We start from the raw sequence: 15,676 nt of genomic DNA, 5'->3' as shown, positions 1-15,676 counted from the left end.
CTATTTACTAAAAGAAACCCCTCCCCAATTGTCTACCTTAACAAACCCCATACCCCTCACTATTGAATTTTCCCTGTTTTTGCATTTTCTTAATAAAGTTTATTTTGCACCCCACCAGAGCAGTAGTTGTCCCCCAAGATCCCGTACCTGCTGGCAGGGTCATAATGGCACTGAACAAGGATGCATAATGGCTCCAGTCCTCTTTGTCATTGTCTTTTTAGCCATGCTTTTATTTGCATTCAAGGACTTTGACAGAGGTGTATACATCTGGTTCAGACTAGATGGGCGTCTGTTCAATCTGCAGTGACTCCGGGCCCACACTAAGGTAACAAACAGCTACTAAGAGAGCTCCTGTTTGCTGATGACTCTGTCCTCATTGCACACATGCTCAAGGACAATCAATTTTTCATGGACCACTTTGGCTATGCCTCAAAAGGCTTTGGTTTCACAGTCAGCCTGAAAAAGATGGAGGTCATGCACTAGTTAGCACCAGGCCACCAGCATCACAAGCTGACAACACACCCATTAAATAGGTCAGGAAATTCTTCTACATGGGTAGCATACTTTGCAGCAACACCCTGTTGGACGATGAGATCACTCAGTGCCTCGCAAAGGCCAGGCCCTGGAGGGAACGTGGAGTCTGCCTCTGAAACAAGATAAAAATCTACCTTGCTGTTGTGCTCACCTCACTTCTCTATGGCTGCAAAACATGGACGCTCTACCGACGCTACATCGAACAGCTGGAGAGCGTCCATCCTCGCTGCCTAAGATCCACCTGCAACACCAAGTGGCAGCACAGGATCCCCCATACTGAAATCCTTGATAGGTGCCAAATCCCTGGCATCAAGAGTGTGCTCATCAGGGCTTAGCTTCGCTGGGTCAGACATGGGGTCCGCATGGAGATCTCCCATATACTGAAAGAGGTGCTTTATAGCCAAGTGAGCACAAGAACCCACACAAAGGGTCAACCCATCCTCAGATATAAAGACACCTTGAAAGCCATGAAGAGCACAAAAGATAGAAATTAGAACCTGGGAACGTGTTGCGCTGGACAGACTGTAGTGGGGTGGTCACCCCGCCCCGGCCCTGAAGGGGTTAAAGCAGCCCTGGAGAGGGTTGTGGTGGGGAAAAGCTAGGCTGATTGGGGGAAGCAGCCACAGATGGGGCCACACCCCAATCAGGCCACAGCTGGCCCTATAAGAGGGCTGAGGGCCAGAGGCTAACATACTCTCTCTCTAGCTTTCTGAGAGAGAAGGACCTGGCTGCCTGGGAGGTGAGAAGGGTACCTGAGGTGGAGCAGTGCTGAGGAAGGGCAGAGGGAGCTCAGCCTAGTAAAACCCCAGGCCTGCTAAAAAAAGTCCAAAAAGGTACCTGGGCTGCAGGGGAGCAAGCCCAGAGATAGGCAAAGGCAGCAGGCCCTAACCTCCTTGCTGATGATGAATGGTTTACAGACTGCAGTCATCCCCAGGGAGCGGGGGCTAGATGATGCCTGGCAGTAGCCACTGAGGCAAGGTGGGTTTAGAGGGCTGGGGATTCCCCTGGATGGGAGACCCAGATTGTGGGTTACTGTTGGGGGCAAAACTGATGTAAAGGGCACCGGGGTCTGTGAGGGACATGGGGGCCAGCAGCAGGTGAGACACCGGCCTGCAGAGGGGGCTCTGGGCTGGAAGAGCTAATTCCCGAGACAACCAACAGGAGGCGCCGCACCAGTGAGTCGTCGCCCAGCCCACAGACCCAGACGCTTTTGAGGAGAAGTGTATGAGGTGTCTGCAGGAGAAGAAAGCATTTTGTAAGGCCAACGTCTTAAACCCACCCCCCAACAATGACTACATTTGTAAGACGTGCAATCCCATTTTCAAGTCCCAGATTGGACTCGCTTCCCATATCAGAAGCCATAAAAACAAACCCAGAACTCAAGTTAGCACTAGCTTAACACACATCCACCAATGCAACAGGAGAATCCATCTTCCATATTAGTACTTTGAAGGCAACAAATATGTTGTTATTATTTTATTAATTTTTAAATGTTTATTTAAAGTAGAATAAGTGTGTGATTGGAGTCAAAAACACAAATCTAGGCCTGGAAAATGTGGGTGAGGTGGTGTTGGCACAATTTTTCACAAGTTCTAGACCCAAAGCTGAGAGTTATTTAATCAAGAAACAAAATTCATTGAATAGCAAAACGGCCCAGTTTTTTTTCTGGGAGGACAGAGAAGTAGTTTATACAATAATTAAATCATCTAGGCCCAGAATGAGCAAAGCACATGCTGAAGGCTGCTTGTGCTTGAAGTTCAGCATGTGCTTATGCGCTTTGGTCAGTCATGGCTCCACAGAAGGAATACCATGTGACCAGTAAAGCTATTTACATAGTCAATTCCAAACAGTAAATAACTAAGTGCAACAGTTTGTGAGTAGCCTGTAGGAGCTGGCATTTGTTCACAAACTTTTTGTCATGCAATGCTACTTTAAACACACAAACAAAAACTTTGTAAATGATCATGGGCTCTATGACAACTTGAAAACAGAACAAAAGGCTTAATTCACCAAATAAACAATTCTCAACAGTTGGACCAGCTCTAATTACAACAATGATTAATTCTTTATAGTTTTCAGCAATATAAAATGAACTGCTTTAGTTGCAAAATAAGTAATAGTGTCTGTGGTACCAGCCATAAAAGTCCCTAAGTCCTAATTGTTGTGCAAAAAACTCTAGTAGTTTGGTCCATATTAATCAGCTTGGATTTCCTGGATATAATTGTTCTTAACTAGCTCACACACAGTAATGGACTGCTAAATTGGAAATGAAGAACAAATAGCTTTAAAAAGGATCTGGGCAATTTTTTTTTCCTTGCCGCCACATTACAATAATAGCCATTCATAACAAAAGCAATTAAGAATTCTCTATTTAATATCTCACTGTGTCACTCAGCAAAACCACTTTTCTCCTCATTTATTTTCCTCTATTTCTTTTATTACCAATTACACAAACTCCACTAGTTATTCAGATTACCAGAAGAACTTGCACAAGACTATGGTTTAGTTTTTTTAATTATTCTTTATATCCAAAAAGCTATGGATATGGGACAGAATACAGAAAAGCTGCCAGGATATTTTAAAATTCAGTCATAAAAGCTATATTATCCACAAACATTCTGGGCATGCAATTGGGGTGGAAATCAAAACCTAGCAGGACCCTTTGAGGTTCTCTGAAGACAGGCGTTGCAGAAGTTCAAATCATTATAACTTGCATGAATGGCACATGTGCAACCTGAATGGAGCAGGGTCAGTTCAAGAGACTGCAATGTCAGCTCTTCAGGAGCGTGTTCCGGGAGTACAGCTGGCAAGTGGGGGCAGACCACATGCAGAAAGAAATGGTGAAGAAGAGTGCCCTTTCCTGATACCCATGGGCCAAGTATTGCCTCCAGCCAGAGCATAAATCTGCTGAGCTGGCCTTGAGATTTGATGTATTTAACATCGAAGTGCTACAGCACAAACATCACATGCCTATGCATTTTGGAGGCTCTGAACTTCGTGGCTAGAATCCAGGCACATTTTAAAAAGAGGAACCCCAAAGAAAAGCCAGCATGCTAATGAGTATATCCCCTTCTATCCAAACCCCGTTGAATTCCAGGAGGCTAAGGCCTTTGTGTCTGATCACCTGACTGACGTCCTACAGTTTTAGTTCCAAGTCAGGCCCAAATGCAAAGGGGCTTTTCTGGGTGAAATAATGCCACAGTTACAAATGGTGGTGGTTTGAAATTTTGGTGCTAAAACATCCAAAATCTAATCTAAATTTAATCCAGGATACAAACACCACCTGCTCCTCCCATCTCTAGCAAGTATATTACTTCTATCCTATACAAAAAGCTGCACTGAGATTGCAAGATTAAGTGCTCAAGAGTCAGGAAATCGGTGACATAACTCTGCTCCTGTCGTATTACAACACAATACAGGCTGCCCGACTGAGGCAGCTTTAAACTGGATCGGTACCAAGAGGACTTAACCAGGGTTGAGGATCTGGTCCAGTGTACCTTTAACTCAGCCTCTGTGCATCTCACAAGGTCTACTACTGCCCTGGCTTTATCCCTGCTCATTTACAGCCTCAGATGGAGTGCAGGGGATGAAGTCAAGGTTCTGCCCTGTGCACCTTGATTCAGTCATGGTCCCAGGTGATGACCCTAATTATAAAGTTAACTTAGGCCAGGTCTACACTACGCGAGAAGATCGATTTTAGATATGCAATTTCAGCTACGAGAATAGAGTAGCTGAAATCGAATATCTAAAATCGATTTACTCACCCGTCTTCACCGCGCGGGATCGATGTAAGCGGCTCGCCATGTCGATTCCGGAACTCCGTTGGTTTTGGTGGAGTTCCGGAATCGATATAAGCGCGCTCAGGGATCGATATATCCCGTCTAGATCAGACGCGATATATTGATCCCCGAGCAATCGATTTTAACGCGCCGATACGGCGCGTAGTCTAGACGTGGCCTTAGCTGCGTACATTTCCTTAGCTGAGCACTGACTGAGCAAGCAGAATAAAATCTATTGAGCATGCTCAGAACTATTTTGCAATTCTAACAAGCAGGCTTGGAAGGATTAGATTTTTGTCTGTAAATGTCGATAAACATAGATTTCACTGCACATAAACAAACAGAGGAAAAAATATTTCCATGAGTAACAACTAAAATTTATAGATAGGCAAAGTAAGGTATATGCTGCTTGAGAAATTCTTTTAAGGATATTTACTTTGTATATTTTGATGTGATGTTGACAATTTGTGTTTTAACAGTTATAAAGCTTTTATCTTTTTGAATCTCAACATCTATGGTCATTAAATAATTATTGTCTGACACTTACCCCCACCCATCCCCATTCTGTGACCTTCCAACCTTCCTGCAATGGAGAAAACTTAAATCAATAAAAATAAAAAAAATGCTTACAAATACACATAGATATGAACCGTTGAAATTATCAACAAATAAAAATCAAATTCTGCCCAGCCTTCCCGTAAGCCGGTCAATGCAAAACCAATCTCGTCTAGAATAAAACAGGCACGATGGTGACCTTTTCCATGTCAAACTCTAACTTCTAAATCCCAGCCATTTTGACTCTAGCGTTGTTAAAGTTGCAAAAAAAAAATAAAATTGTTTTTAACAGAATGAGAAAAGTGAAAACCTTTTTTGCCCAAACTTAAAAATAAAAATCTCTACACTGAAAGCATATATACAAAACTGTAGCCTCAAAGGTGAAAGATTCAAAAACATGAGCATCCAAAAACAGTATTACAATGGAAACTGATGCAATCTGACCAACCATAACATCTATATCCAAATATACAGACAATGGTTCCCATGTCTGTCATTCAAATGTCTCAATCAGAAATACATGTCAAGTATTCCACTTTGGTTTTTACTCCACTATGTCTACACTACGAAATTAGGTCAAATGTATAGAAGTCCATTTTTCAGAAATTGATTTTATACAGTTGATTGTGTGTGTCCCCACTTAAGACCATTAAGACCATTAACTCGGCAGAGTGCGTCCACAGTACCGAGGCTAGCATCGACTTTTGGAGCGTTGCACTGTGGGTAGCTATTTTACAGTTCCCGCAGTCTCCACCACCCACTGGAAATCTGAGTTGAGCTCCCAATGCCTGATGGGACAAAACCTTTGTCGCGGGTGGTTCTGGGTACATGTTGTCAGCCCCCTCTCCCCCGTCATGAAAGCAACAACAGACAATTGTTTCACGCCTTTTTTCTGGGGTCCCGTTCACTGGATCTGCTCAGCCTGCTGCCTGCTTGGATGATTGGAACCACAGTCAGGCAGCAGGCTGAGCAGGTCAGCGGACGGAGCCCCAGACCGGCAGCAGGGTGAGCAGCTCAGCCTGCTGCCGGTCTGGGGCTCCGTCGGCTGGCTCCTGCCGGCCGGGATCTTGCTCAGCCCCATTCAGCTGGCAGACCTCAGTGAGGTCAATCAGGGGTGCCTGGACAGACATGGCTATCCTCCTCTTAGAGCACTGAATGGGAGTGACTCCAGGTCATTCTCTTATTTAAGTTTCATCTCATGGAGATTCAGTCCTGCCTGGAATATCATGCGAGCTGGAGGCTTCTGCCTCAGGCTGCTCTCCCAGCTGGCATTACCATGTGGTCGCACCTACCCCAGCCTGCCCCCTGCTCCCATGGCTCATGAAGCCTGGACAGTAGTAAGGAGCAGTTCAACTTGTGGAATGACAAATCCAGAACGAAGGATTGCACTCTATGGGCCATGTTAAGATTATTTCAGAGTCCTAGATTGCATTAGTCCCTATAAAAGGCTTCATGAAAATTTCCTCCCACCCCTAACCAGAGCAGCTGAAAGGATAAGGAAGCCGGACCTATAACTGAGAGAGAGCTTCTATATTATTTAACTCATAAATGATATAATTCAAAGTAAAATTTCACAGTGCAGTCTGTTCTAAGACTAAAAATGCAGGAGGGGAGTCAGAAAAAGGAACAGTGACTTGTTTCTGCCCGGTTTTGAACCATAGATGTATTGTGCGTTAGGTGAATGTGATAACCACTACACTACAGGGCTTTTGTGTGTAAGGTGAATGTGATAACCACTACACTATGGGGCTTCTCTTTTTTTGCCAAAGACTTTGCCGAATGCACAGGAATGTTTTCTCCAGCTACAGAAGCTACCTAATGCAATGTCTATATCTATGGCCTTCCTGCTCACAAAGCAGTCATAACCCCGTCCAAGGCTGACACAGTGATCTGGCTCAGGCAGGATCGTTAGCGAGGCATGATACTTTTGCCATTAAGCAAACAGCAATTCTTTCCTGGCCTCTGCCACTGAATGCCTCCATGCATTACGCTGTGCCCTATCAGTGTTGGAGGACTACATGAGCTCAGAAAACGTCATTGCGAGTGCGTTTTTTTTCGCCTTCTAATCTGCAATAACCTCAGGGATGGAGATGATACGGGGGACGTAGAAAGATTCTGGGGGGACTGCATGGTCACCTGTGCTGCTGAGCGCTGCTGAGTTCGCCACGCTGGCCAAACAGGAAATGAAATTCAAAAGTTCCCGAGGCTTTTCCTGTGTACCTGGCTAATGCATCTGAGTTCAAAGTGCTGTCCAGAGCGGTCACAATGGAGTACTCTGGGATAGCTCCTGGAGGCCAATAACATCGAATTGTGTCCACGCTACCCCAAATTTGACCTGGCAATGTCGATTTCAGCGCTAATCCCTTTGTTGGGGGAGGAGTACAGAAATCGATTTTAAGAGCCCTTTAAGTCAACAAAAATGGCTTCGTCGTGTGGACGGGTGCAGAGTTAAATCAATGTAACGCTGCAAAATTCCCCTCTATTCGGCATTGGTGAGGCCTCATCTGGAGTACTGTGTCCAGTTTTGGGCCCCATACTACAAGAAGGATGTGGAAAAATTGGAAAGATTCCAGCGGAGGGCAACAAAAATGATTAGGGGGCTGGAGCACATGACTTATGAGGAGAGGCTGAGGGAACTGGGATTGTTTAGTCTGCAGAAGATAAGAATGAGGAGGATTTGCTCCGTTGCTTTCAACTACCCGAAAAAGGGGTTCCAAAGAGGATGGATCTAGACTGTTCTCAGTGGTACCAGATGACAGAACACAGAGTAAAGATCTCAAGCTGCAGTGGGGGATTTTAGGAAAAACTTTTTCAGTAGGAGGGTGGTGAAGCACTGGAATGGGTCACTTAGGGAGGTAGTGGAATCTCCTTTCTTAGAGGTTTTTAAGGTCAGACTTGACAAAGTCTTGGCTGGGATGATTTAGTTGGGGATTAGGTCCTGCTTTGAGCAGGGGGTTGGACTAGATGACCTCCTGAGGTCCCTTCCAACTCTGATATTCTATGATAAGAGCAAAATTCAATAATCTTTCAGGATGCAAAATAAGGAACCAGTGCGGCTCCCTTTAAGAACTGGACATTTCCACTGAACGTACAAATACTCTTGAACAGGAAACTATTGCTATAATAATCTCATATATGACCACATTGTAGAGAACAATTTACAAGGTTGGGGGCCTCATGTCACATCTGGGAATGCAGATCAGCACTTAGATGCCCAAATAATTGCTTGTGATGCCTAAAAACTCATTTGAACATTCAGATTTAGAAAGGAGCATCCTAACTTAAGTGCCCAGGTTTGTAAACAGGGACCATGGCAGAGATACAGATTGCACACAAATGGCTGTAAATCACAAGTGTGAAACATTCTGACATCTTTGCAAAGCATGACTCTCCATCCTTAAACCTACCATTTTTCTTTTCTGATGGCATGAGGCATCAGGAGGAAGCGCAAACCATGAAGAGATGGTGCTTCTAACTTCTGCATGTGGACAGAATCCTCCGTCCATCCAGCCATCCATCCCTGGGAAGGGTTCTCCACCTCCACACCACTGTCAAACTCTTGCCCAGGAGCCTATTGAGAACCCTTCATGGATCTGAGACTGCAAGTGTGGAGATGGGAGGGGCCAGTGGAAGGAACACACCTGGCCTCTCCCTTGCAATAGGAATTCTGCTGAAAACAGGGAACCTGGTTTGATCCGCAAGGGCCCTTGAACTGGTATAGAGTCGCAGAGCTACTGTGTAAAATGATCCTGGCCTCTTGTATATCTTCTGAGGTCTGTGCAGATTTCAGGGGAATGGGGATCTGTTGGCTTTTCTGCTTCTTATTCAGGGATACAAACTCCACCCTCACTCTCAGAAGAATTTGGAGAAAACTGAGACACATCTTGGGAGTTTTCTCCCCCTGAGCTTTTTTGTGCTGTTTAACCCCAGAAGCAGACAATGTGGGCCCAGCATTTTTACTGGCAGTATCTAATCCACACTCCTTTCCTCCATGTCTGTCATAATTATCAGAGACACTGGTCAGGGGATTCTTAGGGGCAGATTCTGCTTGCTCAGGCAAGCATAGCATTAGGCAGTTTTCAGTATTTGTCAGTATCTTTTAATTTAAGAAAGTTGTATTCCCTTCCAAAGTCTGGAACGGCTCACTCTGAACTGTGCTAACCTTCTGGGGAAATGTACATTAAGAAGGGTTTTAAAGGAGCATACAGTGAAATCTGCACTAAGGACCATTTTCTAGCAGGCAGCCTCCCACACCAAGCAGCCTTTAAAACAGGGGTCTCAAACATGGCCCCCTGCCACATCTCACACCCTCCCCCACCCCAAGTCCCTGCTCTGAGCCCCCTGCCACACCCTGCCCTCAAACCCCTGCTGTAGCCCTCACCCCTCCTGCACCCCACATCCCAACTCCCTGCCCTGACCCCACTGCCGCACCCTGCACCCCGACCCCCTGCCATACCCTGCACACCTCCTGCACCCCAAACCACAACTCCCTGCCCTGAGCCCCCTGCCGTACCCTGCACACCTCCTCCACCACAACTCCCTGCCCTGAGCCCCCATCACAGCCCGCACCTCTCCTGCACCCCCTGAGGGCAGGGAGGGGGCAGAGCTGGGGTGAGGACTTCAGGGAAGGGGTTGGAATGGAGGCAGGGAAGGGGCAGGAAGAGGCAGGGCAGGGGTGGGGACTCATGGAAGCGATAGAGTGGGGGCGGGGCCGGGGGCAGGAAGGGGTGAGTGTCAGTGATGTGACCTTCGAGCCAAGGCACTAGTCCTCATGCAGCCTTCGTGGTCATTTGAGTTTGAGACCCCTGCTTTAAAATCATCCTCAAAGATGACACCATAATTTTACCTGACCTTTATCTAACAGCACTAGGCATGACTCTTCTGTTCTTTACCCCATTGGGGATTAGGAATAACTCCAGTGAAGATACTGGAGTAAGTAAAATGAGAACCGGGACTACAACCTCTACTAAAGCAGCAGAAATATGCTGGCCCTTTGGGTGATTATGTCATTATACAGGAAAAAACAACAACCCCTCCACAACAGGCAGAGTGAATGATTTCCACTGAGAGTTTCTGGTGCTATTGTAAACTCTGAAAGCAAAACTTGTGCAGTTTATAACATCCCGAGATAGGACCACACACCCATCATTCAGAATCTTCAGATTTTATACAAAGAAGGTTTAAAAGGAAAACGAAACATTATGGAAGCCCAAAAAGAGCATCCGGAGCCAGTCAATGTCTCGTTTCCTCATATTTAATGATCATTAAAAGTAACCAAGCTCCAGTTTTTCTCTTTTAACTTAATAAAAAAAAATAAAAATAGCCCTAATCTAAAACTTAGTAGTTGCCAGAGGTGAATTTTTATGGATGACTTATGTATAAATCTCTGAAAAAAGAGCTTTATAATGAAAGCGATAGCTCAACCTTAACTGCAGCACTGGGAACAGTGACACTATAATTAATGTATTATTTCAGTTGTGGGAGATACTGACAGTTGCTTTTTGCTCTTAAGAAGAAATGTATGGTGTGAGTGAGGAAGGAGTCATGGAAAAGAATTACACTGAAGGGGAACAGAAATCCTTGTAGCAAAGACATGTCCTTACAATCTCCCTCCCAAACCATATAAAACTCTGGCATTCACAGTGTTACCCCATGGTGTTATTTATACCTTTCCCCTCTATTAAATGGCAGTGACACACACTTGGAGAATATATTTTATGGCAGTGAGGGGCTTTTCGTTCTGTCTTTGTTCTATAATGATGAATGAAGTTAAATATTGTATAAGAATCAAAGTGGGAAAAGTGATTAATTGTATTTTGCTGATGAAATCAATGTACTTACGGGTTCAACGTCAAATGCGTAAAGCGCATACTCCCGATCAGGTGACACTTCATAACGAATGGCCTTTAAGGAGACCTAAAAAGATAATCAGATGTTAAAATACAAGTGATTTTGTAGTTCTAAAGCCTCATATGTCAAACTATTTTCATGCTCGTCATGGGGGGAGGGAAGGAAGTATTGTCTGACTTCATTTTTTTAGAAGACACTTGTAAATCCTACCTTGTCTTGATAAAAAAGTGAACAGCTTATACACCGCTGTGCATGTCCCCTTACACCTGCACACCCCATGGAGACTCAGCACCATGTCTCACTCACGTGTTCTTCTCCCCTACTCATTTCCTTCCCTCACATTAACGTCCATCTACAGCGCCACATACGTGTAGTCCTATGCAAAAAGCTGATGGGGTGGGAACTAGGTGCGAATGCATGTCAGCATGGGAACAGAAAACACAGGATAGTAAAAACTGGAGAGGACTCCGTTCTTCTCTTCCCCTCAGTGGCTGAGCCTGTGTTGTTGTCTTCTCCTCAGTGTGTAAGCTCCTGAGGCAGTAACCCCTGCATCTTCTATACCTGGGACATTCCCAACACACTGCATAAAAGCTACCGTGTGACTTGGGCTGTGCCTGCCCCATGGAGTAAGAACCCCTCTTGCATGCCTGTGCAGACTATCTTGGGCCTGACAGCACAGGAGTAAATGGGCCTACTTATTTGTTTACTTCTTCCTGTAGCTGAAGGGCAGGAAGTGAATGAGAAGCAATGGGACATGGGAGAAGCCTTGGTTCCACCCAATTCTCCCCAGTCACTGGCCGAGGTATTTGAGCCACCAAATAGGGGTGGGAGAATAGTAAATCAGTGCTGGTACAGGCCAGCCATAAAGCACTACCATCACTCACCCCCTAGAGAAAGCAAGGCAGAATCAGGGTAGGGATTGTTCCTCACAGGGCTGTCTTAGTCACCATGTCTCCCAAGATTGGTTCTGGGGCGATGCAGTTTATGCATCAGCCTTTCCTGAGGGCTGTGCCTAAAATTAGCCCTTGCATTACCATTAATATACAGCCGCTCCAGATACTTGTCTGGCGATGTTTCTTCCCTCCTCTGCTTCTAATTTGTCTAGTGCAGATGTCTCTTCCCCTTTCCTCTGTGGTTTTAATATGCAGCGTCAGCTCCAACACTGCCAAGGCCAAAGAGAGGTCACTCTAATATGCTTTTCATCCTCTTGTTTTTAAATCCTTTTTTTCCACATAACAAATTGGACGGAATTTTTTGAGAGATTACCAAGAAACACAATGAAGTAGGATCTTGGACATAGTGCAAGCAGACAGTATCACACAAAGAAGTCCTTCACAAGGTCAGTGAGCAGGTTCGAGTGCATTAAGAATCAGACAAGCTATCCAAAGGCAGAGGGCAGTGAGCAGTGAAAGCGGTTTAGACTGGAGGGGTGCCTGTAGGAGTGTGCCAGGCAGCACTGTCAGCATGAAGACAGATTTTGTTTGCTGATATATTAATAATGTGAAGGAAGGAATCTGTGCCAAGACAAAGAAAGTTGCTCTGACACAAGACTAGGATAAAAGAAGTGGGTGGATGGGATTGAAGGAATAAGTCAATGTAAATAAGATGAATAATAAAATCCATGACAAACTAGGCAGTCTAGAAGCATAGGCAGATACGATGCTTATACCGTACAGTTTAAAGTAGGGAGGCAAAGGAAAAACCACCAAAAATGAGATGTTCCTTCAGCGGCTATATGATAAAAAAGCACATGAGAAAAGGCTCTTCCCCAAAGAATAGATCTAAAACCTCCAGCCCAGGGCACGAAGAGCAGTAAAGAGAAAGTGAATACAGCTCTGCAGTTTTTGGAGACAGGGGCCCAATGTAACAGAGAGGAAGATCTTCTAGCACCAAACAGAGGAGGACACATTCAGAATATTGCACACAACAACTCTTGATGGTAAGGTAAGTCATAGCGTTATTGTAACATCTGAATAAGTTAGAGCAGAGGTTCTGTAGCAGGTCCATGGACTGCCATCAATTGGGCTGGAGAACCCACGTTGGTGATCTGCAGAATTAAATATTTTTTTGGGGGAAAACAAAGTAGTAGGGGGCTGGGGAGTTGCAAGGAGGGCTAGTCTGCAGACTATCTTTCTTTCATGGTATGGCCAAAAACTAAGAACCAATGGAATAAAGAGCAGACAGTGAAAGGCTATTTGAAGCCATAGAAAATAAAACTCTCATGAATTCAGCTAAGAAAAGTCAGCTATTAAAGGAAATTGTCAATTCCTCTACACAGAGCACAGCTGATGCGCTCCGTGGGAAAAGCAGCATAGAGCAGTTATAGAAACAATTGTTGTATATACAGTTGGCAGAAAGTTTTCAACAGAGAAAGCCTGCTGGTCTAAAGCATGGTGCTGTCATGCAGAGAATGGATGAAAACGAGACTCAGTCTGTTCACGGGCTGATGGTGCTTTTAGGCCATATTAGAGGGAGCATATACTGTGTGACAGTGCTCCGCACGGATTCGTAAGGCACAATGGATAGGTTCTGGAGAAACTTCCATTCAACAGTCATTGCCAGGGAAGAGAGGCACCTCCGCATGTGGCCTTTGAGACCGGTGGGAAATGAATAGGGAAAAAGAACATGGGGGTTTCCTAGGAGGAAAGTATGAATATTTGCTGTATTATAGAGCTGAACTACTAAACAAAGAAATAGCTGGATGACTATGGGCTTTCTTGCAAGCTGAAAATATGAAAACCACGACCAGACCCTTATTTCACAGATCTAAAATATACATCAGGACACAAGTGGTATGTGCTTGAAGGCAGATGTGGTTGATTTATTCTCCCCTTTTTAGCTTCCTGACATGAATTTCTGTGGTTCAACAGAATGTGCATGTCTTTGTAAAGGTGCCAGGGAATCAGTCATTGATGTAATTAGCTATGCAGCGTCTGCTTGTGGACAAAGTAATGGTAAAACAGCACAGCCTCGGAGGCATAGCACGATGTGAAGGTAAAATGAAAACATGTGACCTTTAAAGCTGGATATAGCACAATGATAAAAAGCTTGAAGACAGTACTTCAGTATTACTTTTAGACAGATCTCTTAGGCATAGTTAAAACATTGACACTGCTAGAACTAAGTATGAGGAAAATGAGATTACTGCAGCGTGAAGTCAATATGAAATGTGGTTTTAGTATTTTCCTGAAGCCAAACAGGTTTCCGAACAAGGCTTTCTTGTGGATTGTTTTTTGTTGCTGTTGTTGTTTTTTTCTTTTGTTTTGGGTTTTTTGGGGGGTGGGGTGAGGGGAGGGTTGGGTGGCAAAATTCAGTCCACAATGTCCAGAGCTCTTTTTAACAGCTGTTGGACAATTATGTTAAATCTATCTAAGCTTTTGTTCTGCTTTTGTGACCAGACATATTTCTGCGATCTTGGAAGAAGAACCTTTGACTGTACCAAAACTTGGAGGAACAAAAGTTTGCTGTTGAAGGGCAGTGGATTCTTTGACAGTGCTTTGCATCATTCCAACCCTGCAGAGCAAGCAAAAAAGCAGCTCTACCAGCCATGTGGGGATTCCCCTGCATATGGGAATGCAATTGTTGGCTGGCAAAATGGCCTCTTGATGGATGTTTCCAGTCAGTGCAACTTAGAGCAAAATGGCTTAGCATTGGGAGCATGGTGTATATGGGTAAGAGAAGGCCCAATCCCTCCAATATAGGGAGGCAAAGTTAGGTAATAAACACTTAGCTTTGAGGCAGCAGGCTTTCACGGAATCATAGAATCATAGAATATCAGGGTTGGAAGGGACCTCAGGAGGTCATCTATGTCCAACTCCTGCTCAAAGCAGGACCATCCCCAACTAAATCATCCCAGCCGGGTTTTGTCAAGCCTGAGTCTCTTGTTAACAAGCACCCGACACACATGTAAAAGAGAGATTTCCTACCAACGTCCCGTGAGGAGATAATTCCCCTATCCCCGTCTCCGCTAGGTTCATCCACCCTACTCTACATTGATAAAACGCTGTGCTTTTCACCCTACACCTTCCATACCACCTTCGCATAAAAACCTCCCCGACTTGTCAATCTTGAGGACTCATAATTATCTCCCATTGTTCTGTCATATCTAACGTGTCACCCTCGAGCAAACAGTCCTGATCCTATCCTACTTTGGAAGACTACCTATTTCACAGCTCGTGTTGACAAGTGCAGTGACCACATGTTCCGCTCCAGTCATTGCTATCAGTCTTGTAGAGACTAAAACAATCCCAGTTCCCTCAGCCACTCCTCATAAGTCATGTGCTCCAGCCCCCTAATAATTTTTGTTGCCCTCCACTGGATTCTTTCCAATTTTTCCACATCCTTCTTGTAGTGTGGGGCCCAAAACTGGACACAGTACTCCAGATGAGGCCTCACCAATGTTGAATAGAGAGGAATGATCACATCCCTCAATCTGCTGGCAATGCCCCAACTTATAGAGCCCAAAATGCCATTAGCCTTCTTGGCAACAAGGGCACACTGTTGACTCATATCCAGCGTCTTGTCCAACCTCTGCATCCTTTTCTGTTTTCTGTTACATAGTCTTTTCTGAAGGGATTCGGGTGCAGCAAAAGGGAGAAATTCTACATATCTGGTTGCATTAACAGAGGACTCAGGCATCTGCGCAGAGAATCAGACCCTCAGCGATATCCCCCAAGCCACCTTGCTTTCTGCCTTCCAAGGGAACTTCATCTAGAGAATTGCTGCTGTCTCTCTTCATCCTTGCCTGGCCTCAAAAATTCATCAGGAGGGGATGAATGACTAGAAGAGTTAATCCTATCAGGGCTATATCTCCAGAAGGGTTTTCACAACATCAGAGAAGGAGGGAATATACCACTGATATTCAGCTCTGCTCTCTCCAATATAGTACTGGGTTTTGAGGTCTTCTGCACCTTTCACTACAGCCTGGATAGGTATTTATATCATGTTCCTGACTGAGG

The 15,676-nt window shown here is 44.8% G+C and overlaps 1 protein-coding gene across 5 annotated transcripts in view; it reads right to left on the bottom strand.

Moving 5' to 3' along the window:
• The window catches only part of DPP6 (dipeptidyl peptidase like 6), a 799,862-nt gene that overhangs the window by 259,201 nt on the left and 524,985 nt on the right, over positions 1-15,676 (bottom strand). For all 5 annotated transcript variants that reach the window (XM_032775624.2, XM_032775623.2, XM_032775621.2 and 2 more), the window contains one exon: positions 10,710-10,784. In XM_032775624.2, the coding sequence (XP_032631515.1) occupies positions 10,710-10,784 (75 nt within the window). The remainder of the gene's footprint in view (positions 1-10,709; positions 10,785-15,676) is intronic.

Source organism: Chelonoidis abingdonii, chromosome 2, assembly GCF_003597395.2.
Source record: "Chelonoidis abingdonii isolate Lonesome George chromosome 2, CheloAbing_2.0, whole genome shotgun sequence".
Lineage (NCBI taxonomy): Eukaryota > Metazoa > Chordata > Testudines > Testudinidae > Chelonoidis > Chelonoidis abingdonii.
This window is presented reverse-complemented; position numbering and strand designations above follow the sequence as displayed.